At 47.8% G+C, this 25,904-nt stretch overlaps 1 protein-coding gene across 1 annotated transcript in view; it reads left to right on the forward strand.

Moving 5' to 3' along the window:
• The first annotated feature begins 14,830 nt into the window (after positions 1 to 14,830).
• The window catches only part of IKBKE (inhibitor of nuclear factor kappa B kinase subunit epsilon), a 30,718-nt gene continuing 19,644 nt past the window's right edge, over positions 14,831 to 25,904 (forward strand). The window contains exons 1-7 of the mRNA XM_065403716.1: positions 14,831 to 14,869; positions 17,531 to 17,673; positions 18,743 to 18,883; positions 19,602 to 19,731; positions 21,163 to 21,344; positions 22,002 to 22,162; positions 23,550 to 23,660. Of these exons, the coding sequence (XP_065259788.1) occupies positions 17,578 to 17,673; positions 18,743 to 18,883; positions 19,602 to 19,731; positions 21,163 to 21,344; positions 22,002 to 22,162; positions 23,550 to 23,660 (821 nt within the window). The 5' untranslated portion in view covers positions 14,831 to 14,869; positions 17,531 to 17,577. The remainder of the gene's footprint in view (positions 14,870 to 17,530; positions 17,674 to 18,742; positions 18,884 to 19,601; positions 19,732 to 21,162; positions 21,345 to 22,001; positions 22,163 to 23,549; positions 23,661 to 25,904) is intronic.

The following is a 25,904-nucleotide window of genomic DNA, read 5'->3' on the forward strand; positions in this document are numbered from 1 at the left end:
AATCATAGCACTTGAGAGTTCAGGGCAGGAAATTCTATCCCTTGAGCCTCCCCATCTTGTTGTTCCTCGGTATCGGGTAAATTTATCACTAAGATACATTCCCCACATCAGGGAGAGCTCTGCAGTATTGGACAAAGGGATGGCTTAAAGGTGGAGTTTTAGGCTTCACTCTGTTTCTTTTGTGTGTTGGTCAGAACTTCAACACTTAATTGAACATTGAATGGGCTTTGAGACCTAGGGTTGTGTGTGTGAGAGCGCTCTCTTGAATTTTTCGGCAGAAGTATGCTTCCCTATAGCAAGCACATCACAAATTCTGTATACATGTGTCTACCTGATAGACTGAACTGGCTCTGTCAATTAACGAAACACCTATTGTGGCTTTTTTAAGGTAGATTATTTCCCCAGGAGGGTATAATGCTCTAATAAAGTACCTGGGGATGGGTAAATATCTATTTAAACAATTTGTTCAATAGATCTCCGCAAATGCTGAGTACTCTGGCCCCAGTCCAGCAAACCAATAAGCATGTGCTTAACTTTAAGCATGTGAATAGTCTCTCTGAAGTTGAGAATGTGCTTGTTGATTTGTTGGATTGGGGTCTTATGGACTCAGCACTTAGTAGGATCGAGCCCTGACACCATAGGGACTTGTTCCAAAACACAAATATGTCCTCCTTGGGCCATATGCCACCAGCTAGGAAAACTGTGAAGCTAAAATGAAAATAAAAACCCAGAAACAGGCTGCGGGGAGCATTCAGAACAGAAACTAGTTGTAACATAATGTTTTGGTTCTTTTTTTTAAAAACCTTTCTGTGAAATCATCTGGCATTGGCTGGACATCCCATGTATGTAGCATTAGTTATCAGGAGACAGGTAACTCATGGGTGTCTTTAGTGAACCAGCAAGAGAGAGAGGACTTCACAAAAGGAAACAATTCTTAAATGTTAGGAGTTAAAGCTCATTCTGTGCTGAATGCTTCCTACGTCTGGGCAAGAGGAAGCAATAAGCACTTGGTGGTGGGTGTAATTCCACTTTGGTTTCAGCCTGACAGATCATCTCTCAAGGTATTTTCCCTCCCACATCATCTCTTTCTATGTGCAACCACCTGTACTGGGAAATGATACTTGACCCCCGTCCTGTGCCCACACAAAGGCTCAAGGGAGCCATTCTAATCAGTCTGCTGTGTAACGCACAAATTACTGGGTGTGCTGTAGCTGCTTTTCAAACATTCACCTCGGCCTGTTCACCTACAAATGCCCAAAAGGAGATTAATGGATTTTTTCCAAGCTTCGATCTAAGATTGCATTTCAGTTGATCTAGGGGGAGCCAAAACAGCTGTTTAAAAACTGGAAAAATTGGAGTTTCTCATGCTGTACCTCCAGTAACACTGTTTGGGGCAAATGGATTTCCAGTTTTTTCCAAAAATGGATGAACAAGAGGAAGAGTTCCTTCTGTGCAAATACTTGATAGTCCAAGTCTCAATGCAGGGTAAACATTCAGCAGTTTGCAATGGAAATTAGACGGACCCTTTATTTTAGCAGCACTGTAATAAGTGAACTTCACCAGCCTTTCTCTAGAGGCAGAGTGCTATAATCTGCATAAACGGAGTTCCCTGGAACTGGGCTTGGAGTGTGCCAAACTGCTGGAGCAATACTTGTAATCAACAAGTTCTTTAAAAGACCAGCTATGAGAAATGTAGCCAAAATAGAGTAATGGATGAAACTGTCACTTACAAATTTAAACAATAGCAGTGATGTCTTGATTCTATTGTATGTAAGAAAGTTTGATTGCAATCCAGCAATCTTTAAAAAAAAAAAAAAAAAAAAAAAATTCCTAATCTCTCAAAGGTGGGCTAGGGTTCGTACAGTGCATTGTTCTTTTTGTTTTTATTAACAGCCGCTGTTTAATGGGTTGGGATGAAATGTTCTTGTTAAGGCAATTTCCATTGTTTCATGTCTTCTACACCAATATATATATGGTGTACATATTTACTTTTGAAAAAACTGTGTAAAATTGTACTTTGTATATACAACTATGTACAATATGGAGGTACATCTTTTTTTTTTCCTTTGGTACAGTCTTGTACAGTATTAGAGGAGTACATGTGTTGGAATTGGTAACGCCGTACCGGAGGAAACAATGTATCCGTCGTTATTAGCAATAGTTTTGGAGAAATAAATGTTTTGGGTATGGTGGAAAAGCTGACCTACAGACAATAAATGATGGGTGTGTGTATAAGACAGAGAGAGACTGCTGGCAAGGCTGAGACCATGTGGGGTGAGGCCAGCCAGGAGCGCTGTGCTGACTTCTGGAAGATTTGGAATTTTCGTTAGATTCAAAATCAGTGTAAGAGACGACTGGCAAAATTAAGTAGCTGAGGAAAGTTCACAAAGCTTCAGTAGGAATTCTTCCCATCCGTAGATCTCAAAGTGCTTCAGCGGGGTGAGTAAGCAGCACCATTCACATTTTTGCAGCTGGGTAACATGAAGCACAGGCAGGTGGAATGACTTGCCCAAAGTGATAAGCAGAAATCGTTGCAGAGCCCAAAATGGTTGCTCCTAGTTCAGGGCTCTATCCATTGGATCCCATTGCCTCACAAATGCAGCTGGAAGTATCGGAAAATGCAGCCAGAGGTCTTTTCTCCCTTGCACCCATTATAAGGTGCTCATAAGATAAGCACGCTCTTGTCCAATCCCCTCCATACGTATGCACTAGAAGAGAACATCCTTCTCTGGAGTGGAATCTGAATTACGCTTTAACACACTGTCTTGAGGAGCTATTGAATCTGCTGCTATCTAGTCCACGGACAGGCTGTGTGTGAACCACATCTCAAACGTGGGCAGCAATAAATCTATGCTCGGCAGGCCACTGACTGTAGGCATCAGTCTTCAATGTGTAGCTGTGATTCAGTTCCTAGTCCAGCCAACTGGGAAGGAATTGACGTGTGTGGCAGTCTTTCTGCATGAGGCAGATGGCTGTCTAGAAGAGGAAAGTCTCTGGGAGTGTTGGGAATGCTTTGTGCACGTCTGTGGATTATGCTTCGTGCCACAAGAATCCTGCAGTGATGTTGCTGTCAGCATAATCACTCGACGGGAACGGACAGGGGAGCAAATGCTTGGGAGACATTACTGCGGGGGCACAGGGAGGGTAGGAATACAGTGCTGCTATTTCTGCATAGTGGCATTTTATTCTTGTAAGATCTCCCATGCTGCTTGTGCATAGGGCCTGCTGTTTTGATATGTGCAGTATGGGGCGGTGGTTACTTGCATTGCAGACCAGCAGCAGTCAGTGGTGCAGTTGGTGGATGCCTTTTTTTTCTATGTGATAGGGCAAAAGTGATTAACCACCAAATTCTGGTCTCAGGGATTTTAATGGAACCAGGATTTGTCCTTAAAATTGCTGGTAAATGCCAATGAACCGTTCCTGTTCATCTATCACATAGAGGCAAATATTTCAGGGCAGAGTAATTTTGATTAAAAAGAGGTGCAAATGAATATGCAAATAATGCGTGACCTTCAGGCTCCTGGCAAGGTGCCAGAGGCACTCAGCTTTGCAGTTCTGTACATTTCCAAGAGACTTTTGTGTCCTGTTAGGAGCCACCTCCCAGTTCCTGTTTTCTGTCCTGTTACTCACATTATGGACCTATATAATTGCAGCCTGTTCTTGATCTTGATCTATACAACCTTGAACTCCAACACTGCTTCATTTAACAAGAAATATGTCACCATGGGCCAGATTTCCAAAAGATCTTGGTTCCTATTTAGGCACCAAGAATAAATGGCCAGATATTTCAAGATTGCTGAGTATGTGGGGTGCACTTCGGTTGCTTTGTCAGATTTACAAAATCGCTTGGCGGTATGACACTGAGAGCCACTGTGTGCTGAGCCCTTGAGAAAATCTCGCCCCGTTTAGCTGCCTAAATGGGAATTGAGCTTTTCTGGACGGCTGGCCGCAGGTGTGGGTGCTGAGCACTTGAATATCTGGACCTGCAAGTAGAGTTGTTATACTTATAGGGGATCTAAGCAAAGAAAATCCCTCTTCCTCCCCATCCTTCCTTCCATCTAGGAGTATAGTCTGTTTTCATCAGCTGCAGTTGCAGGAGGTGCCAGCAGCGTAGGGTTCCTTTAGAAGGTCATTGTTCCAGTGGGAACAGTTGTAGAAAGATCAGCTCCACTTCCCACTGCAAGAGTGGGCTAGCTCCTCTCCCAGTGAGGGGAGAAGCTGTGGGTAAGAGTGGGAGCCAGGTTCCCCTCCTGCCCCCCTTTCCTCACTCCATAGAACCACCCAAGTAATTGGTAGCTTCTCTTCCCACCCTTCCAACTGCAGCATTCCAAGGTGCTCAGCACGGTGGAAACTAATCACAGTGGAGTGAAGTTTCACTACAAGCACGATGAAGCTTGCCTGCAAAGAGTGAAAGTCAATGATTTGCACTGAAGCGAGTCGGAGCTTTCTGGTCCATTTCAGTAGCAGCGTAACCAAAAATCCATTGACTTTACCAGGAAATCTGACTTCAGTGGGTTTTGGATCTGGCCCACTAAAAAGCTCTGCTGTATGTAGTGATAGTCCAGTGTCCTGGCCCTACACTGGCAGCTTTCAAAAGCTCTGCCAGTGGCTGTTTTTTTCCTTATTGACTTAACTGGAAGGAGGCAAGAAGGCCAGCAGGACACTCTCAGCAGGGAGAGGCTGCGAAAGGAGCATAAGGGAGTGTTTTGTCTCCTCTTATTTTAAGTGGGTTCTTTGTAATGTAAAATTATTTATTTCTAAGAGACGTTTGTGCAGGGCTATATATACCCCAGCGGGTTGTTTTGATATAAAGCATGACTGAAAAGACCCCAAAGCAATTGATTATATTGCTATGTACTTAATGATGTTTATAGCCTTGTAGGTATTCACTCCTGTTGAGTGGGTGTGGGTTTTATTTTTTTTTATGGATTCCATTTGAAATAAGAGTAAACAGTCAGAATATTGCCTTAGGCTCTTCTGGTCATGCCCTCCCTGTTTCTAAACCAGTGGTTCTCAAACATTTTGTGTTGGTGACCCCTTTCATACAGCAAGCCTCTGAGTGCAACCCCTCCCCCCCCTTATAAACTAAAAACACATTTTTTTTATATTTAACACTATTATAAATACTGGAGGTGAAGTGGGGTTTGGGGGTGGAGGCTGACAGCTCGCAACTCCCACCCCCACATAATAACCTCTCAACCCCCTGAGGGGTCACGACCCCCAGTTTAACCCCTGTTCTAAACTAACTTCCTGTCCAGAATCCATTGCTCTGTCCCCTGCTGTGTGCCCTTGGCATGCCGAAAACCAAGGGCCTCATCCTGCAAGATAGAATCGTAGGACTGGAGGGGACCTCGGGAGGTCATCTAGTCCAGTCCCCTCCAGGCCACTGGGCTCTAAAGATGCTCAGCACCTCACCAAGTTGGGTCCTAATGTATTTTCATGCATTGTCAGCCCACGTGCTGAAGCTTCTTGGTTCTCAGGACAAGTGTTCCACCAGAGCCCCATTTAGGGCACCCTACAGAGGAAGAGTGCTCTGGTGGTTAAGGTGGTGGACTTGGAATTGCAAGCTCTAGGTTCAGTTGCCAACTCTACCATGGATTCCGTGTGACCTTTGGGCAGGTCATTCTATCTGACTGTACCTTGACTCTCCATCTGTAGCATGGGGGATACTTGTATTTCCACAGCTCACAGGGCATTGACTATACATTTAATTAAGGTTTGGGGGGCATTCAAGAATACTATGGGAATAGGGCCACATGTTGATTAATATCTGCTCCTAGAAAACAGTGTAAGGTTCTTCTAACAGGTTTTTGGAGATTGACCATCAGCATGGAAACTGAGTGCCTAAATCAGAACAACATGCACAGTAAACAGCAGTGAATCCACAGGAAAAGGTTGATTCAGTGCCTCCAAGATTTCTTGGTTCCAAAAAGCTGGTGAATTTCAAACCTTGAAATCCATCCAAATATGCCTCCCTCCAGGGGCTGAATTTTATTTGTTAATGGACACCCAGGCTGCTAACATTTTCCATGTTTTCTTAGCTCCCATCCAGTTTAGATTAGACACACCTGTCCGGTTACAAACAGGATTTGATGGAGCATGAACTCCTCCTGCAATGGGCTGATTAAAAAATGCTTAATCTTGCTGGCGTTTTCATGGAGAGGAGGGGGCTCAAACTGCCCCTGGGGGAAAGAGTTTGGCCATGTGGATTGTGAGTTGGAGTTTCTTACGTTTTCAATATTTTGTTGGGGAAGGCGGAATCCCACCAGGTTTTTGTAATTGTGGGTTAAACATCCTCTTTTTCGTTAGAGTCCAGATAGTTACTTACAGTAGGGTTTGGTGTGGGGAAGAGAGGGGTGTTTGGTGTTTAACCAAACCATTGTGTGTTGTGCTGGAAGTCAGCTGGGTGCAGCTAGCCATGGACGCAATCACGTGCTGCCCTCCCATCAGGAGGGAAACTGGCTCCTTCTGAAACTCCTGGGACAGGGGAGGGTGGTCCCCAGCAGGACCCCCTACCCTACATCTACTTAAGTCTAATTCTATTTATAAGTCACAGGGGGGATTCCTTTATAAGGAAAGGAGGGGGGAAAGTTCCTGAATAAGAGACTGTGGATTCCGAGATTTAATGTTCTGTCTTGTCAAATTCCAACTCGCATAACTGGAAACAAATGCATTTAAAAAAAAAAAAGTTCTTACAAACTTGGTTCACAACTTCCAGCTTCAGTAGTTGGATTTTTAATTTGATCTATTTACCCTGTAACTAAACATCTAACCATTACAGGTACAAACCACAGATAAATTATTGCAGAATGTAGGCCCCCCCCCCCAAAAAAAGTGATAGGAGCAGTAATATACGGACGGGTTAACAAGAGATCTGTTTTGTTGATACAGGATACCATTTTATTTTTATATATCTGCAAGATAGCAAAGAATAGCTGTACACCTTGATACAGCAAAGATCAGTGTTGTCATCCAATGCCACTTCTCTCTAATGCAGCCAATGTATGGGCAGGAATGCTGAGAAACTGGGAATTTTTCTCTAGTGGATTAGTGGTCTAAATCGCAGTAGGCTAAATGGAAACACCAGAAACCAGACTAGACACCACAGTGAGCAAAGCAACAATTGTATGCTGGGACATCTGCTTCCTTTGTATCTCAAAGCTCTCTTTTCTACAGGTAAGAACTTGCTTCTCTACTATTGCCGGAAACCCTTAGCTTGTCTCAGAAGTACGAGGGCTGCTTTGCAGCAAGGTGGAAGAGACTATTGCCTGGTTTAACCTAATTGGTAAGAAACCTTAACTGAGGAATGTTATGTTGAGTCTTCGTTGATTCAAGAGAGTCCCTGGTGGATGTCATCTGATCAGTTTGCTTTCCCTGCATGGTTCTGTCGTGCTTTTGCTGTCACAGTAAACCCTGTGGCCTGGAACCAAAGCAGGCCTATCTCCCCTGCCAGCCTGTGGAAAGGGCTATGTGCTGTTAGTGAGGTAGGCTCTGACTTGGGCTGTGCACTCACATAAGGGAGTAGGGACTTTGCAGGCACCCCTCCAGGAGCCACCTGGATTTTGGTCCAGGAGTGTAGGGGTAAGTGGGACTATTGGTTTGGCTGCTGCTGCTCCTCCCATGAGCAGGTGGCTGGAGAGTGGGCGGAGCCTTGTCTCCACCCCGCCTACTCCCTGGCCAGTGTAACCCAGCCAGTTCCAGGGTGGGTAGGAGTCTATTGCTGATGCAGGTCAGCCACAAATGAGACCCTTCCAGGAGCGAGGAGGAAGCCTGGCAGGAAAGGAGTGCTAGGGAGGGACTGGGCCAGTGCACCCAGGTTGTAAAAGATACCTAGGCTGGTGGGGGGGAAGAATTCCCCCAGGACAAACAGACTGTAGCACAGCTGTGTTGTCCTATGGGGCCATCCTGCAAGCTCTAGTGTAGGGGGTATTCAAGGGCAGGACTGGAATAGGGCAGCCCGATAGCCTCTAGAACTACAGGGCCACTGTGGAGTGCTGTCACCACCGCCAGCAGGGGGTGGGCTGCCAAAGTTACTATAGGGCCATTTTGACCCCTGGAGCATCCGATTCCTGGAATCGTTGTCTTCCTTTCTTTAAGGTTATGCTCTCTCCCCCAGTGCCGCTCAGCGCTATGGATACAGTGATTAGCCTAGCCCCATGGACACCCCCACACACTCCATCCCCAAGAGTAATTCGGACAGAGAATGCACTGTAGGAAACAGCCTTGACCTGATCACCAGAGAATGTACTTGGTGCCCTGGCAAGTCATTTCCATCTCTGCCTCCCAAGATTCTGCTTAGCACCCTGCATTTCTATGCCAGGGGACACCATCCACCTAAAAATCACACTTACGTTCGCAAATGTCCCCACTATGATTACAGGTAGCCCCTAAGGTGACTTTCGACGACTATCCTTTGCATATGTCATTTCTTTCCCCCCTGTTTGGTTTTGTGGATTTGAAAGCATGGGTGATGGGGGAGAGTGATTGTCCTTTGCCTTCCTTGCATCTGTGTGTTGTCATTGACACCAGGGTAAAAATGGGTGCTAAAAACTGTGCCCCCTACCCACATTGCTGACACACTCCGAGATCATGCACAGTGCCTTGTGCAACAGGGCCGGGATCTCCCTTGAAGCTTCATGGTGCTAGTAGAATACCAGTGATGATTGTTCTAGGCCAGGGGTTCTCAAATGGGGGGTTGGGACCCCTTGGGGGGGGGTCACGAGGTTATTACACGGGGGGGTCGCGAGTGGTCAGCTCCACCCCAAAACCCCGCTTTGCCTCCAGCATTTATAATGGTGTCAAAAATATATAAAAAAGTGTTTTTAATTGATTAGGGGGGTCGCACTTGGAGGCTCGCTATGTGAAACGGGTCTCCAGTACAAAAGTTTGAGAGCCACTGTTCTAGGCAGTGCGGGTAGCCACGCCTGTACTTATGGCTGTATACAACACAGGGCCTGATTGTGCCCCATTGAAGTCAGTGGGAGTGGGCCTGTAACCATTTGGAAAACGGCTAGTCTTCCAAGCGAGGTAGTGGTGTCCTGCAAATCCGCCCTTGTCTGTCGAAGAGCCCCTGTGATGTACTTGGCCTCCAAGGCACAGGGACGGGGACTCTGTTCCCTACAGGCTCCATCTCCGCTGTGGGGAGTCTGGGCTTTTAAGGAAATCAGGCTCCTTGCTGCTAAAGTCCTCTTCAATAAATCAACAGGCTGATTGAATTGAACATCCCTTTCATTTTTATGAATCTTCAATTAGTCTCCATTGATTTCCGGGGGCTCCCGGCGCGCGTCTTTTTTGAGCGTATCGGATACACAAATAAAAATGATTTTTGATTCTCCGTTAGAGCTGTTGCTGTCTGATGACATTGACTCAGATGCTGTAATCTCTTAGAACCTTTTAATCAGATCATTTGTCGCAGCTTGGGCGTCTGGGGGCTTGGAACCCTTCCTCCCCTCTCCGAAAGCACATTTGATTTTATTTTTTTCAGTGAAAAAATAAATGAATTGGTAAATTGCAAGTAAAAGGTTACAAGTGAAAGGCCAGGTGTGGGAATGTTCCCAGCTGGGAAGCTAGGAGGCGACTAAGTAATGGAGGCTCCAGACCAGTGGTTCTCAAACTTTTGTACTGGTGACCCCTTTTACCTCTGCGCCCCCCCTTATAAATTTAAAAACACTTTTTAATATATTTAACACCATTATAAATGGTGGAGGCAAAGCGGGGCTTGGGGTGGAGGCTGACAGCCTCCATATAATAACCTCGTGACCCCCTGAGGGGTCCTGACTCCCAGTTTGAGAACCCCTGCTCCAGACCCATTTAGAAAGAGCTTCTGTAGCAAGGTGGCTGGAAAGGGTGTGATCCCTCAGAACCATGGGGGAGATGCAGACCTTTCAGCAGGTTCTCCTCTGTTTTTATGAGCCTGATTCCGCCACCTTTCTTCCCACTGGTGTAGCACCTTACCATGTGAGCAGCCCCGGTGAAATCATTGGGCTGGGAGCACTGTCACAATAAAGCACGACTCAACACATGGGAGGGTATTGGAACCAGGCCTCTATGCTGAGGATAGCTCATTAAAGCCAGCTCTTTCTCCTCTCATGGCAGAGTTACAAATGTAAATGAGCTGGGGCATTTTCCCGTTCTGTGAGATTCCCTTCTTTGACTTAAAGCGGCAGTTACACCGACTGGAGATCTGCTGTGTTTGGGGCCGCCAGCCTTGGAGGTGAGCTGGGAGTGGGTGAGGGCACGTGTACCTAGCGCTGAGATTCACTTGCCATTTGCTTGGGATGGTTTAGTGGCTTGAGCACAGACCTGAGATCCAGGCTCTTTAGGGCTCTAATTCCAGCCCTGCCGCTGAAAGTCAGTGTGCGACCTGGGGCAAATTGCCTCCCTGCTCTGTGCCTCAGTTCCCCCCCCCCCCCGCTCTCTAAAAGGGGAAGTGCTTACCCTCGGGGTTGTCGGGAGACTTAGTTCATGTGAGTAAAGTACGTTCAGGATGGAAAGCGCTGATGAGGGCTGAATGGTGTCACGGAGTTGGCTGGTCCAAAGGAGGTGAATGCTCCTGGGGGCTAGTAGTTGGGAGGGTGTAGCTTTGCTGTCTCTTACAGTTAGGTGCCGGCTGCCGATGGGGCAGGACCTTGGTGAATTGCTGAGAGGTCCCTTCTGCATGCTCTGCGTGTAAGATGTGAGAGCCAGTAAGAGATTCGGCCTGTTGCAGGGCAGGCTATGGGTAATGGAGTTCTGCAGGTTGCAGAATCTCACTTTGTTCCTATGTGTACAATTCCTCTATAAGGTTTTCCCACCGAAGAGCACATGCAAAGCATCCCATTGGATGTCAGTTTTCATCTGCCTCATTGGTCCAGATGTCTGGTCTCCCCGGGTGTCCCCACCAAGGGCCGGGGGGGCCCTGCGATAGATGTTGCTGGAGCAGGTGCCGCCACAGGCTGAGCCCTCCCCACGTGTTCAGTGCAGGACAGAGAGAGATGTGGCTCTGGCCTTGGAGCACTTGTGATGTTAAAGGACACAGAATGCTGCCTAGACTGAACTGAATAGACCAGACCAGGAGGGGCGGTGGGTGCAGCACCCAGCGGTCTCCTTACTCCTCTCTGGGAGGTGGATCGGCACTGCGGGCCCTGGGGAAGAGGTGCCTTTAGAGCACGTGTGCTTACGGGTGGGGACTGCAGGCCTGACCTTGTCCCTTAGGGGCCCGGAGAAGGCCGCATGCGAACACACCCACCTTCCTACCTCCAGCTTTATTTTTGAATCTCTACTGCCACCTTGTGGAGTGTCTATTTTACTAAAAATTCAGCTTCAGGGAAACTATTGACAAACCCCCTCATTAAACTGTACCATTGCTGCCAGTGTGTGAAAGGGGGACCCTTGAGGTCTGTCAGAGAGAGGTTCACTTTGTCCAGGATAAGCTTTATCACTGTGTTTGGAATTTGACTTCCTGTGTCTATTCCTGCTCCAAGGGGCAAGTTGCTCCGTAGCATGATGCTATCTCACTCCTTGACAGAACAAGGAGCAATGGTCTCAAGTTGCAGTGGGGGAGGTCTAGGTTGGGTATTAGGAAACACTATTTCACTAGGAGGGTGGTGAAGCACTGGAATGGGTTACCTAGGGAGGTGGTGGAATCTCCATCCTTAGAGGTTTTTAAGGCCCAGCTTGACAAAGCCCTGGCTGGGATGATTTAGTTGGGGTTGGCCCTGCTTTGAGCAGGGGATTGACTAGATGACCTGAGGTCTCTTCCAACCCTAATCTTCTATGATTCTGATTTCTTTCTCACAGGGTTGGGCATATGTTAAGGGCCGTTATAAAGAGGACAGTGATCAGTTGTTCTCTATGTCCACTGAAGGTAGGACAAGCAGTAATTAATGCTTAATCTGCAGCAAGGCTGATTTAGGTTGGTTATTAGGAAAAACTTGCTAACTTTCTAGTTAAGCTCTGGGACACGCTTCCAAGGGAGGTTGTGGCAGTTCCATCATGGGAGGATTTTAACAACAAGATTAGACACACACCTGTCAGGGATGGTCTAACTTTACTTGGTCCTGCCTCAGTGCAGGGGGCTGCACTTGGTGACTTCTCAAGGCCCATTCCAGCCCTACAGATCTATAATTCCATGGTGTTTTTTTTCCTCATTGCTTTTTGATGAAAGGTTTACAATTGTTTCTGATCAGTAGAAGGAATTGAGCATCTGGTTCAGATTTGAAGCAGGATGCAGCATTGTAATGGGGGGGAAGGCTTGGTAAATTTTGCACTTCATGGAAAAACCACAAGAAAAGCTTTAAAGGTGAAAAAGCAGAGCGTGACCGCAAAGATACAGGAAACTTGGACCTAGTCCTTAACTTCCCCAGAGCATGGAGGGAACTGGATCCATCCTGTGAAACATCAGCACTGGATGATTTAGTTGGGGATTGGTCCTGCTTTGAGCAGGGGGTTGGACTAGATGACCTCCTGAGGTCCCTTCCATCCCTGATATTCTATGATCCAAACATGGGTGGGTTGTTAACAGTTCTATTGTAGTGTTCAGAAGCTCTGAACAGGGTCAAAGGCTCGCTGTGCTTGGCACTGCACTGTGTCAGATGAGGTCTGTGTCCTGAGGAGCTTACAATCTAATTGTAACTTTGCAAAAATTTGAGGGATTTTAGACCTGAAGTTGTAGTTTGGGGCTACCTCTGATTGAAGGGGGCATTTGTTCCTCTTCTGGGTCTGGCTAGGGAGAGCTGTGCTTTCAAAAGAAAAGGGAATTGTAGCAGGACCTGAAAATAGGCTGTTTTTTTGCTGTTACAAAAAATATTTTAATTGCTTCCTTCCTCTCTATCTCATCAGCACCATCAGTTCAAATCCACAGAGCCATATGTGAAAGTCAAGGTAGTGTAGATAAGTCCGAGGACACTAAACGCACTTGGTTTTGAGTGCTCTGACTTTAAATGCGAGGGTTTTGGTTGCTCTTCTGAGCTATGGGCTCGGCTCACATGATCACCACTGGAATTTCCAGGCCTGAGTGTCTTTCATTGGAACAGTCAGGCCCCTGTTCATTGAACATGTTTGGTGTTCAGGTTCAGCTCAGGTAGTCTGTTCATTGGTGTTTTTGGAAGCAGGATACATGAAGCCATTGTGCATGAATTGGGCTCTTTGACAAGTGTGTGGTGGTTATGGGGAGCCCACAAGACAGTGAAAGGAAAGCTGATCCAGTGGTTAAAGCACAAGACTGGGCGTCAGATCTGGCATTTACATATTGGTAGTGGCCGATTTACAATGGCATGCAATACACTAAGGGTTTCCTCTGGTGCTCTGTAAGGCTCTGTGTGGCTTGGAAATACACTTTTGTTTTTACAGTGCCTGCGTTAGCAACTAAACAGGTGCTCTGTCCCTGGAAGTTAAATGCAGGAGCAGCAGTCTGCAAACATGAAGTGGGTGTTCTAAATAGTCATGTGAATGAGCAGGAAACACTGTATTCTGGTTGTGTTAATATCACTATGCCTTCGGGCAGGGCTGCATGAGAAGATTGCTGGGTACTGCAGTGGGAATTTCCCTTCAGACTTTTTACTGGTAGAAGCATCTTCCTTATGTTAACTGCTGCTCACTTATACACACTCTGTGCAAAGTCACGAGAACAGAAACAAACTGCAAACTTTTTTTTCATGGGTAGCAGTCCAAATACCCCAGGTACACAGACCAAGATCTTTGTCTGCTTTGAATGAATAACATGGAGCAGCCCATCCAGTGTGTACCATGCATATTTGGTTTCAGAAGTGGAGTGAATTTAAACCTGGCTCCCAAAATCAGTTCCCGGGCTTTAGTTGAACTTGGTAGGACGTGCAGATCTGTATTAAGTGATGTCACTGGGTGAGGAAAAATAAAAACGTGATTTGCAGTGGGGCAAATACAATGCCCCCCTGATGTTTGTAGCAACTGACAGGACAGTGTTCTTCAGGGTGCAATTTTGACTGAAAGCATAATTTTAAGACATCAATTTCTATTGAGTCCTATAGTGACAGTACATCACATATTCTTTGTAGTGTTGTTTTTATTCCAGCATCATCCAGAGAGAGCCCCCTTATGCAAGGCACTGTACTTGCATGTAGTGAGAGAGCATCTGTGCCTCAGAGGTTACAAAGGAAATATTACTCCCAGTTTACGGATAGGAACCTGAGGCACAGAGAGACTAAAGTGATTTGCCTTAAGTCTCACAGAGAATTTGTCAGTGTCAGAGCTAGGAACAGAACCCAGATCTGCTGAGTCCCTGTCCACAGGACTAATCCTCCTGTGTGTGTTTGTATGGAATACAGACCTCAACATTTCTATTTCTCTCCTAAAGGCAAGGAATATCCTTAGGGTGGGGGGGGGTGATTTTTTTCTCCCCCTCCCCCATTTTCATTGATTCTGATGGGATAATAATTAGAATTGTTAAGGACAGGGAGCAGAAGTTGTACCAGGCTGGTGTAACTTTTCATGATAATTTTACGTGTGTGCGAGTGTGAGAGAGAGAGAATATACTGCACTGCACTGGAGATGTACTTCCGTTCAATGGCTTGACAGGCAGGTCATGGTTTGGTCCCTTTTTTTGCTTTTACTGTAAGTCCATCCAAGCAGGAAACAATGATTTGCGTTGATGTGCGTCAGCTCAGTGAAAAGGGATCCTGTGTCGATGCTCGCAACGTGTTCAAACGACAAAGGGAGAAACTGGGCAGTGTCCCTTTAAGAGAAAAAGAAAGCAGGAAGTCTGAGCAGAAAGAAAGTCTCAGCCTGGACTTCGTTCCATCCCTGCCTGTGTGGGGTCCCTGTGGCTGCTTTCAAGCCCACACCATGGCTCCCAACCTGGGCACTTAAGGGTTTTCACTGCATACATTGTTTCTGAGCCAGCTGCTGTCTTCAGGTGAGTGGGAATCTCCTTTCACATTTGTACAGTCTGTCTTGCAGATGTAAAGAGCTAGGTAAATGCTACGGAATGTTCCTCTCTTGGAGTCTACACTGGCTTTGTTGCACTGCATTATGCTTAGGGTGGTGTATGGAAACCCCTGATGTGCAACCAGGATTACAGGTAGTGCCAGGGTGTGTGTGTGTGTGTGTGTTTGTAGTATGGTATTCTATTGTAACAACAATACTGAAATGCATTATCCTCACATGCATGTGATAATGTGAGACCAGAACAGTGAGAGAAAGGTGGATCATGTGCTGATGACAGCTGCGAAAGGAAGCATTGGGGCGGGGGGGATGAGAGGGAGACTAGAGGTGATCTCCCCGTGATCAATACATGTTCTATGCTGGAATAGAGCAGTACTGGCTTTCTTGTTCGGGGGGGGGGGGGGGCGGGAAATTCGTTGTGGTTAAATCATCTGGCATGACCTGATAGACCTTGTGAATCTTGGCAAGAATATCAGCAGGCTCACTAGCTCTTTTTTAGCAACTTGTACCTTGAAAACATTTCTGTATCGATCTGAGGATTCGCCGAGACATTTTCTTTTCTGGGTGCTGATCTAAGGGAGCCTAGATCAGGGGACGCACCAGACTTATGTGCCAGCTCCCATGAGTGAGGGACAGGATTTGTGTCCTTTGTGGCGAGCCATGTTTTTAAAAAAAGTGGGTTTAGTTTGAATAAGGTCCCTATCTCCGATCTTGCGTTTTGTGATCTATTTTTGCCTGGGATTTTAGAGCACACGCCAGGAGAGCGCAGGCCCGAGGGTGCTGGACTGCAGGTGTCCTCCATGCATCTCTGCAAGCTCACTTTACCATGGGCTTGTAACATTTTTGCTACTCCAGCTCTGGACCTCTCCTAAACACAGAGCTGGAAGGTGTGATTTCCAGCTTGGAGAAGCAGGCCCTGCACATGAATTGGCTAATAACTTACTATGGCTATTCCAAGGAGGGCGGGGATGCATCAAGCACTTTGCGAATTATGTGCGTACAGCTTTGCCCCTGAAGGGGGTGAAGGGCAGCTGCCAGGAAGACGACAGCACTGTGTGATGGATGGGGTGTTTGGGGGTGGGAGGAAGCGAGTTTGGCTCATCACAGGAGTACAGACACCTCTGCAGTGGAACATGGCAGCCGTTTGTCACCAATCAATTCTGCACAATGGCTTTCACCTATGGGGAGAGTTATCTGATGAGTAGGGTTGGATGGGTATCCCGCTGAAGCCCTGAGGGCTGCTTGTAAGAAGCATGATGTGCCCCATTTGCTTCCCATTCCCCAGTGGGGTGTTCATAGTGAGTTGTCCAGCCCCGAATATGCCTCAACTGGCATTCTCCTGTGAGGGGCCAGCGTCAAAGGCCAACAGAAGCGTGTGCTTGTGCACTCTTCCCTAGAACAATCGCAGGTGGGCACAGGTGACAGAACTGCAGGCGTATGGACTTCCGGAGTGTTTGGACATAGAATTTTGGTTCAGCTCTTTGTCGTGACGGGGTCAAGTGCAAAACTTGGATCTGGATCCCAATTTGGATGCTGAGCTGTCTCCCAGTGTGTCCCCTCTGCCCAAGTGCAATCTCACACACCACTCGAGTCTGGGACGTCCCACTGTGAGTTTGGCACAAGCCCATTTCTAATGACCCACATGAGCTTGAAGGTTCATTGTACTGAGATGCTGCTGCTGGTAAGTGAGATTTGAATGCTGAGCAGAGACTGCTCTGAGTCTGGGAATTTTTTTGCTCTCGGGGCAGGAAGCTGAGTGCTTCCTCTTTAACCAGTGGCTGCGAAGCTGGTGTTGCAATCCTATAGGTTTCTGTTCTTGCAGCTGGGAGGTGCCTCTCTTACCTTGCAGCCCTCAATGCTTAGTATTTTTCTTGCATCAGTCAGTGTTTCTTTACCAGCCTGAGTGGCTTCTGACTGGGTTTCCTTGCACAAGGTTCACAGCTCTGTCCTTACCCCATCTTCTCCCATCCTTTCTGAGCTCTGCTTTCATGTTGTTTGCAGAGGGAGGTTGGTGGCTGCTTTTTAAGGGAGACAGAAGAACTCCACTTTAGCAAGAAACAGCAGAAGAGTTGGAGATGGGGGTGGGAGGGGCAGTGGACACATGTAGGAGAATGGGGTGGGTGAGTAACCCCTGAATAATGATGCTGTTAGAGACAGATTGTTCCTGGTTATGCTGATTGGTATTGTCTGTGCACCACTGACCTCTGCTGGACAGAATCAGAACTCAGCCGTGTGTCAACTCTCATCTCTTCTGCTGACGTCTGATGGAGATTCTCTGACAGCTGCAGTGGCAGCGGACTGGGCTTTAGCCCATAGGGATCAGTCTTCTTAGACAAGCCGCTGCTGTGAGGCTGTGTTGGTTCAGTGACACCCGTGCAGTAGTAGGTGTGGCTGGCTGTGTTACAATCAGCTTCTTATGGAAACAGACGGGATCTGAACCCTCCAAGCGGTGAGGAGGTTCATCTCCTTGTCCAGGCTGTGTGTGGCTTGGTCCCACATCTCATTTTGGGCAGCAGGAGAAGTGGAATGAGCGTTAAAACAGCAGGGAGGCATGTGAAAGCACACTGGGGCTGGTATGACTTTACTGTCTGCCGGGGTTGTCCATGCGTGTAAACGGCTCTTTTCCTCACAGACTTGTCTTCTCCCCGCTGCCTCACAGCTCAGAGTTGAGCTGGCCTCATGCTGAAAATGCAGAGCACGCCCAACTACCTCTGGAACATGGACGATGTGCTGGGCCAAGGGGCTACAGCCAGCGTGTACAAAGCCCGCAGTAAGGTGAGTGAGGGGCAGGAGGAGAGCACAGGATGGGATGCCCTGGGGGTGGGAAGCCTGAATTGATTCAGTTGCAGCGCGCACATGCTTCTCTCGGGTGCAGAGTTTACTGGCAGTACATGGACCCACGTAGGCTCCTAACTCAATTTCCCTCCAGTCTGTCCAACCCAGCTCTCTCACACACACCCCAGCGACGTGTGGCCAACCCCCCTCTCAACAACCAACCCTACTCTGATCTTCCAGCTGCCAAGACCTCCCAATTTGTTACATGCTTCCAAACCCTCCCACAAATTCCCAAGTGATGTGCACCCCAACGCAGCTCCACTGCTCAGTTCAGAGTCAGGCTTTGGAAGGAGATTCAGTTTAAAGGATGCTTTATAATGTAAACCACTAACTCTCATGGAGGAAAGACTGGGGGTGATGGTTTTGGGCCTCGCTGGAGATGTTTTACAGAACTGGATAAACATGTCCCGCTCAGCACTGTTCACCTGGGCTTCAGGGGCACAGAAGGAAGTGCAGTAAGCATCGCTGTCCTTGCTTTGCAATGGGGAGAATGGGTGAATCCTACAAAGAAATACATACATTGCCAGGATTGTTTGCTTTCCAAACTGCAATGTACTAACCATGGCTGAGCTATTTGGTCAGGACAGGAACTGCATGAGGGCGCCAGGCTGGGTATGAAATGGGGAACAGAACTAGGGAGAGAGTCAAACCACCAGCTACTGTACTGCAGCCGTGAGTGGCGGTGGTGAATGAACAGTGTGTTTAAACCCAGGGCTACTCTGGATCTTGCGGGGAGATTTTAAGATGACACAAAGGGGAATTTGATTTTCAATGGGAGCTGGGCATCTCACTTCCCTTTGTGCCTTTGAAATCCTCCCTCTTAATCCTTTCATTCCCAACTGGAAACTGAGCTGCCTTCTGGCTTCGTTTTTATCGTCCCCTCTAGAACAGAACCGTCCCCACTCTACAGAGCATGTGTTGTCCACTAACCTGTTTTCCTGGCGGGTTAGCATTCCACCTGGGGGCTGCTCTCTGAATCTATCCTGTATCTTTTCTCCTCCTTGCCCAGAGATCAGGGGAGCTGGTTGCTGTGAAGGTCTTTAATAATGCCAGCTACCTGAGACCACAGGAGGTGCAGATGAGAGAGTTTGAGGTGCTGAGGAAATTAAACCATAAGAACATCGTCAAACTGTTTGCAGTTGAAGAGACTGTAAGTCTGTCACTAGCTCTACAGTGGGAAAGGTGTGGCTTGGTGGTAATGCGGCGGGACTTGGCTTTTAGCAGCTGTGACAGGGCACCCGTTGCCGGGATGTGCCACTGCTGAATAACCACAGCTGCTTCCTGTGGCTTTTCTCTACTCACCCTCAACCCTCCCTATTGTTTCAGCTCAAAGCACTTTACAAACATTCACTCGTGACATCTCCCAGCATCCCTGTGGTGTTATTCCCCACTGCTGGATGGAGCATTGAAGTGACTTGGCCAAGGCCCCAAGCCAGCTGAGTGATGCAGCTAGGAATAGAACTCAGGTGCCCTGCCATCATGTCTGGTGATTTAACCACTAGTCGACCCGGAATCCCACACCCTAGGCGATGGAGCCAAGTGTCCTGGATCGCACACTCAAGTGGTTCATTTGTCAATTCCTTCGCGTTCTGGGTGGGGTGTATTGTGTTAATCAAGGACTTCGTTTTGGGTGGCAGAGCTCATTTTCCCACCCAACGTTCTCTTGCCTGTGCAGTCAGTCGTCTCTGACTACTAGAGCCACGTAGGCTTCTTGGACAAGGAAGGGACACCACACTTCCGTGGACGGGGCAAGGGGTGGGACACAGCAGCCTGCCCCGGGACTCTGTGCATAACAAAGTGTCACAGGGTTACTGTTTCTCAGAATGCTGCTCAAGGGATCCATCTCTCCTCTTGCCCCCCAGACCCAGGGAAACAGCAAGCAGAAGGTGCTGGTGATGGAGTACTGCTCACGTGGGAGCTTGCTGAGTGTGTTAGAAGATCCAGAGAACTCCTTTGGCTTGTCTGAGTCAGAATTCCTCATCGTGTTGCATTGTGTTGGTAAGTCTCAGAGCTACTGGCTTGGGTGTCTGTGGCGGGAAAGGGGGATAAACGGGTGTTCGATGCAGCTAGTGGGGACATGGGATTTGCATTCTACTGTATATAAGAATGGCCACACTGGGTCAGATCAAAGGTCCATCTAGCCCAGTATCCTGTCTTCCGACAGTGGCCAATGCCAGGTGCCCCAGAGGAAATGAACAGAACAGGTAATCCTCAAGTGATCCATCCCCTGTCACCCATTCCCAACTTCTGGCAAACAGAGGCTAGGGACACCATCCCTGCCCATTCTGGCTAATAGCCATTGATGACCTATCCTCCATGAACTTACCTAGTTCTTTTTTTTAATCTTGGCCTTCACAACATCCTCTGGCAAGGAGTTCACAGGTTGACTGTGTGTTGTGTGTTCCTTTTATTTGTTTTAAACCTTCTGTCTATTAATTTCATTTGGTGACCCCTAGTTCTTGTGTTATGAGATGGAGTAAATAACACTTCCTTATTTACTTTCTCCACACCAGTCATGATTTTATAGACCTCTATCATATCCCTCCTTAATCGTCTCTTTTTCAAGCTGAAAAGTTCCAGTCTTCTTATTCTCCTCCTGTACCAGCTCTCCTCACACTCAGCTCCTCGTCAGATCTGCTGTAGTGTAAAGATGTGGATGGGGGCAAAAACTAACTTACTGCATGCCTGGAGGTGCATTTTACAAAGCAGTGGGAATGGTGGAGAGTGAAGGCTTTTGTCTGCCGAATACACAGGGAGTATGGTCCCTCTGCCAGAAGTGTACTTCCCCTACCCACTTGTCCTTTGCTGAGGCCAGCTGTGACTGTTAGTCAGTTCCCTTAAGAACTGAGACTGCCAAATTCAGGCCACCAAATCCAGGCTGTCTGTCACGACTGACCCAGGCTGGATTTGAACCAGTGACTTGGCAGGTGAAAGATTCCATACCCTGGAACCGAGCCCTTATACTGAGAGGCCATTTGATGAGTAGGCATCTCCATGAGCCTATGTTGGCAGGACTCTAGGTGCTGCAATGCTCTCGGTCCCTGTAGCAAGCCCGCCCTGAGCATGTCAGGAATGTCACCCTATGCTTCTCCATCGAGGTGCTTGGATTCTGATGATGCCCTCGGCATCCTGAGGGAGCTGAGAGACTTAACTGTGCAACTGAACAAGAAGGTAGGTTGTGCTCACGTTATCACATGTCTGAGATGGTACGGTTTGCCTGTGCGTGCTTCCCCTCTTTAGAATGGGCATCATGCTCATGAGTCTTCTCTGTTTATCACAAGTTCACGTTAGCTTCACTGGGTCTGAAAGCTGAACCCAGGGCCACCTGCCTGCCTCAATTCTAGTCCATACCGCTGCCTGTTTGCAAAGCCGGCACAGAGAAGCGGAGGCCATTCTAAGCAGTGTCTCACTTTCCCATTGTGCTCGTAGTGGCCGGCATGAACCACCTTCGTGAGAACAGCATTGTCCATAGAGACATCAAACCAGGAAACATCATGCGGCTGGTGGGGGAAGACGGGCAGAGCATCTATAAGCTCACGGATTTTGGGGCCGCTCGAGAGCTGGACGATGACGAGAAGTTTGTGTCCGTCTACGGGACAGAGGAATATCTTGTGAGTAAAGCAAAATGCCAGTTGCTTAACGAGCAAGAGTTCAGGAAGGAAGGGTCACTTGTCTCAGCATACATGGTCTGGAACGGTAGGAGCATGGGCTGTTGCTATGCTTAGCGTATAATAACAATACCTAGCTCTGCTATAGCACTCTGCATCAGTAGATCTCAAAAGTGTTTTACATAGGAGCTCACTATCATTATCCCCATTTTACCGATGGGGAAACTGAGTCACGGGGGGTGGGAGGGATGTGACTTGCCCAGGATCATCCAGCAGGTCAGTGACAGAGCTGGGACTAGATCCTAGGTGTCTAGTCTCAGTCCGTTGCTCTGTCCACTTAGAATGGACGACCTCCTCTGTCCCCAAGCGTTTCATTCATAGACACTCATTTGCTTGAACTTCACTTTCTATGGTCAAGGTTTTTGAAAGTGACTGGAGATTTGGAGTGCCTCAATTTTGGGGAGCCCAGCTTACAGGGACCTGATTTTCGGTGCCTACGTTTTCGGAAAACCAAGCCCTCTGAAGTGTCTCAAGTTGGGCACCCAAAAATGGAAGAACCCTAGATCACTAGTCACTGGGGAAATCTTGGCTTCCATGACGGACCTGCTGTAAGTAAAGCAGATTCATTCACAATGCTTTTCTTCCACTTCGTCTCATTAGCACCCGGACATGTACGAGCGAGCGGTTCTGAGAAAACCCCAGCAAAAGGCTTATGGGGTGACTGTAGATCTGTGGAGCATTGGGGTAACCTTTTACCATGCTGCTACGGGCAATCTCCCATTTATCCCCTTCGGCGGACCTCGCAGGAATAAAGAAATCATGTAGGTAGTGCCGCCGACAGGAGTGTGGTGTTTAAATGGGCTTTGTGTTGTCTTTTTTGGCTGAGTTTGGTGAATTGAATTGTGTCCTAAAGTGAGAAGCTGTAGTGACAAGTGGACGAGGTAGGCTACATGGAGAGCTAACAGTGCACCCCAATCCTGACCTGCAATACCTCCTGCTCTGCCAGTGCTGTGTGCCCCTCCAGATCTGCCAGTGCCTCCCAGTCCTTGTGTTGCATGCTTTTCTCGAGTCCTGCCTCTGTCCCGATACGAGGCTCTGAGTCTCAGATGTCTGCTGAAGACCCATTTCAGCTACCGACTCCTCATTGTGCTGTTTTCTATAAATGTGGAATTGACCGGGTCTGTTTGTGTTTATGCACCTTAGCTTACTGATGATTTAATCACCCAGATTCTCATGTATACTTTAGATCTGCTGGAAGTGTAGCCTGTGGCTGGCTTCATCTGCAGTTCCCAGCATGCCCTGTTCCATGCTGTTCTTAGGAAAGGCCTCTTGGGGCAAGATAGAACACGAACGATGTAGTAGGGACTGCACTTTCTGTGGGGCTGCCCCATCTTGGCAAGTCACCAATGCAGCCCCTGCTATTGACCGCCCCTGTGGTTAGCACTACAGGGGCGGGCACTAAAGCCCCCTTGGAGACCAAGCCGGCTGTGCTGTCCCTAACTCAAGTACATGAGGGATTAACTGGGTTCTGCTCAGAGTGAGCATCCAGGCAGGAAGACGGCAGAGCTGCAGTTGGCAATCAGTGCCCCTTTCTATGGTATGTTTGCCCTGATAACGGTGTTTCTGTGGCTTTGTGGTTTAACGGCTGAAAGACGGGGCAGCTTCTGACTTGACTTCCATGCTGTTGCTTGAAATGTCCTCCCTTCCTCCCACGCACCGTCTTCTGAAAGCGACGCAGCTTTTCCCCCGAGGGATGATGCAAACAGGTTTTGGATTTTTCTTTTCATACCTTTGTACTTCTGGGTTGGGGGTTGATCATTCTGGATCACAGCTTCAAAAAGCAGATGCCTAAATGGCACCCAGGAAACAGGCAGGTGCAAACTAGTCTAAGCATGTGTGGGTTATGTGGCTGTACGTGCAATTTCCCATTTGCTTCGCTAGCACGCACAGTCTCTGCTCGCTTGTTCCTGTTGGTCTGGTTTTCCATGCGCGATTTAGGCACCTCTTGTTGGTAAATTTTGGTTCTGTCAATTGAAACTCCTCCCTGATGATGTGGGAAGATGGAGACTGATTTTCTCCTTAGCCACTCCATTTCACTCCCTCTCTCTGCCCGTATCCCCTACGACTTGCCAAGAAGTGGTTGGAATGTGCCAAGGGGAGGCCGGTTGTCCAGTTTCCACACAAAAGAAATGACTTTTCTTTCAACAGGTATAAAATAACGACCGAGAAACCCGCTGGAGCTATCGCAGGTGTCCAGAGGCAGGAGAACGGGCCCATTGAGTGGCGCTACGAGCTGCCCATCACCTGCCAACTGTCTGTGTGAGTATTGGAGGGGGTGGGGTTAACCTGCAGTCTCTGCTTCCAGGGAGCTGTCCCACCTCCTGCTTTGATCATAGAGCCTCCAACCAGTCAGTGAGTTGCACGGCCAGAAGTGCTGCTTTGGGTTGGAAAAGAGCACAGGGACTCTGCTCTGCCCTCGGCCTACTCCAGGGATGTAGTTATGGCATGCAAACGTCCCTCCCCTAGATTTGCTCCTCCCATAGTGCCTGGACCAAGCGCGTCTGTAATAATATGAATACCTCTATATAAAGGATATTTTTCAATGGTGCTTACGGAGACGTACACGCCTTGTTCTATGGGATTTGGGCACTGAACATCTCAGCTGTAAAAGCCTACTCGTTCCATCTGCTGGACTTCTCCGTGCATCCCATTTTCTCTGTCTGATTATAAGCTCTCGGGGGCGGGGACTGTGTTGTGCGTGTCACACATGCTTACACAGCATAGCTGTGCGCCCCCCCTCTAGTGGCTGGACTGCAGAGATGGTTGAGTTGGCTACATCCTTTGAGCCAACAGAGCTGGGGCTTTTTGCTCAGGCAGCAGAGGCTCTTGCTTGTTGATCATAAGGTGCGTTACTTCAATCCCAGCTACCCACGACCCTCCCAAGTGTCCCGTGTCCCATACAGCGCTGGGCACATGGCTGGTGTTGAAATAACCTTGAGCATGATTAAGACTTTCGGAGCAATACAAGGCTCTAAAAAGCTGTGATTGAAGCCTCAAAGAGAATGTGTGGAGCCCATTGCTATCTCTGTGCCCTTCATTATAGTCTTCTGTGACTGTATATCTGTCTCCTGTGAGGTACTCATTAATATGTACCTGGGGCCTGATTCTCATTTTATGTTAAGGCTGGAGTGGTATAAAGGGCCTAAGTGTATATAAAATGCCTCAAAACAGTTAGTGTTTGTCCCATGCTATAAATCTGGGGAAAGAGAATTTGCCCATTTTGTCAAATTATCCCTCTCAGTTGAAGTGACTCACGTTGTTTTGGTTAACTCCAAAATTTCCCACTATTGACAGTGTCTATATTAATCCTTTCACAGTAGAAGATAGCTTTGGTACTTAAAATCAGAATTTAGGGTGTAATCGTGCCGTGAGTCCTTATTGAACCTAGCAACCCTAATGACTTATCACTGGGATCAAGCCCATAACCAGTATGCGAGCATATCATTGTCTTAAATAACTTGGAGACTTCTCACAGCCATGTTAATCTGTAGCAGCTGCACTACTGTGTGGGATTTTAGTTTAATAATTTCTGCAATGTGTTCTGACTTTCGAGGTGATCCTGAAAGTTCCACTGTCTCTCCTCTTTCTCTAGGAGCTAAATGGTTAATCTTAAAACCCCAGCCAGGGAGGTTCTTTTTGTCAATGAGCTTCCCAACTTCTATCTACTCCCTCTCTTCCCATGTGTCTCAGTTGTGTATTAACACAGGCTCATAATTAGAGAATGAGACTCTGGGCCAGAAAAGCCTGGGTTCTGTTCCTGGCGCTGACTCCCAGTGCTGTATTAGGCAACCAAAAAAAAAAAAAAAGTGGTTAACTTGGGGTTTTTGGCATTTTCCCCTCTCTGTGCCTCTGTTTTCCCATCTGCAAAATGTAAATAATTATATTCACCTACAACACAAAGCAGTTTGGATTCATTCATGTTTGTAAGTGTCTAGGACAGGAGTGCCACCAGCTTTTTTGCCGCCCTAGGCGGCGGAAGGTCCCGCCCCCGAAATGCTGCCCCAACAGAGGCGGCAGAAGGTCCCGACCCCGAAATACTGCCGATGACCGGGGCGGCCGAAGATCCAGCTGCTGCGGTCGCCACCCCCCAAATGTTAGCGCCCTAGGCGACCGCCTACCTCGCCTAATGGGTTGCGCCAGCCCTGGTCTAGGAGGAAGTGCATTATGGGAGGGCACTGGAAAAAATATACATCACTGGTGCTCCATTTTGGAGCAGTCTTTCTAGTACTTTGTAGCCTCTGTCCCAGTGTCCTTTCTCTTAACATGCTTTGAGGTGATAGTAACTTATAACCCCTCCCCCCCCCCCGCTTCCTCTCCTCGGTGCCTTGCCTATGCATGGCACGAGGCAGTTCATGAGAGGAGGAAAAATGAGCCGAGCACCTAATTCCAATTCTACTTCTTTTGTACAATGAGTGAGTTTCTTTACATAGTTCCCCAGAGACATCAGAAGCTGAAGTTTCAGTGCTAAGACACTGTCCATCTGCAGCAAAAGGCCACCCTTTG

Source organism: Emys orbicularis, chromosome 4 (assembly GCF_028017835.1).
Source record: "Emys orbicularis isolate rEmyOrb1 chromosome 4, rEmyOrb1.hap1, whole genome shotgun sequence".
Classification (NCBI taxonomy): domain Eukaryota; kingdom Metazoa; phylum Chordata; order Testudines; family Emydidae; genus Emys; species Emys orbicularis.